The 602-nt window shown below is 61.6% G+C and overlaps 1 protein-coding gene across 2 annotated transcripts in view; it reads right to left on the reverse strand.

Moving 5' to 3' along the window:
* The window catches only part of SALL4 (spalt like transcription factor 4), a 20,285-nt gene extending 19,980 nt beyond the window's left edge, over nt 1–305 (reverse strand). For both annotated transcript variants that reach the window (XM_006018172.3, XM_006018173.3), the window contains exon 1: nt 145–305. In XM_006018172.3, coding sequence (XP_006018234.1) covers nt 145–214 — 70 coding nt within the window. In that variant the 5' untranslated portion in view covers nt 215–305. The remainder of the gene's footprint in view (nt 1–144) is intronic.
* Nucleotides 306–602: the final 297 nt, after the last annotated feature.

Raw genomic sequence — 602 nt, forward strand, 5'->3', positions numbered from 1 at the left:
CCGGGCCGCGGGCTTTGGGGGGCCGGGGCCCCGGGCAGGGAGGGGCGGGGAGGGCACACGCACGCACAAAACCCCTCTCCGGTCCCTGCCGGACCGTGCGCCCATCAGCTCCAGCTCCAGCCCGTCGCTTGCTTCGCGCCTTACCACTTGCAGCATCTGGGGGCTGCTCCTCGGAGTGGATGTGCTGGGGCTTCGCCTGCTTGCGCCGCGACATGGTGCGCAAGCATCGGGAGCAAAATAGTAGCAATTATTTTCTTCTTCACAACAAATTCCTGGAGTTGGGAAATTACCCCCCTTGGGCGGAATGCGCATGTCAGAGTAATTATGATTATCAATAATGCATTGCGATTTATCATGGGGCCCTGACAGCTGATTGGCCTGAGTCCAAAGGCTCACAGATTATTCAAATAAGGTCCATTGATCAGGGAGCAGAGGGGCACGCTGGGCCTTGTAGTCTTCCCCCGGCGGCTCCCACGCATGTGACAAAAGCGTGCGCCCCGCACCAGCGCTGCCCGGCCGGGCTCATCATGTCCTGCTGCCCGAGCGCACTGCCTGCCCCTGCGGGGAAGGGGGCGAGAGAGGCACGGATCCATCTTTGCGAG

Source organism: Alligator sinensis, unplaced genomic scaffold (genome assembly GCF_000455745.1).
Source record: "Alligator sinensis unplaced genomic scaffold, ASM45574v1 scaffold115_1, whole genome shotgun sequence".
NCBI classification, from domain to species: domain Eukaryota; kingdom Metazoa; phylum Chordata; order Crocodylia; family Alligatoridae; genus Alligator; species Alligator sinensis.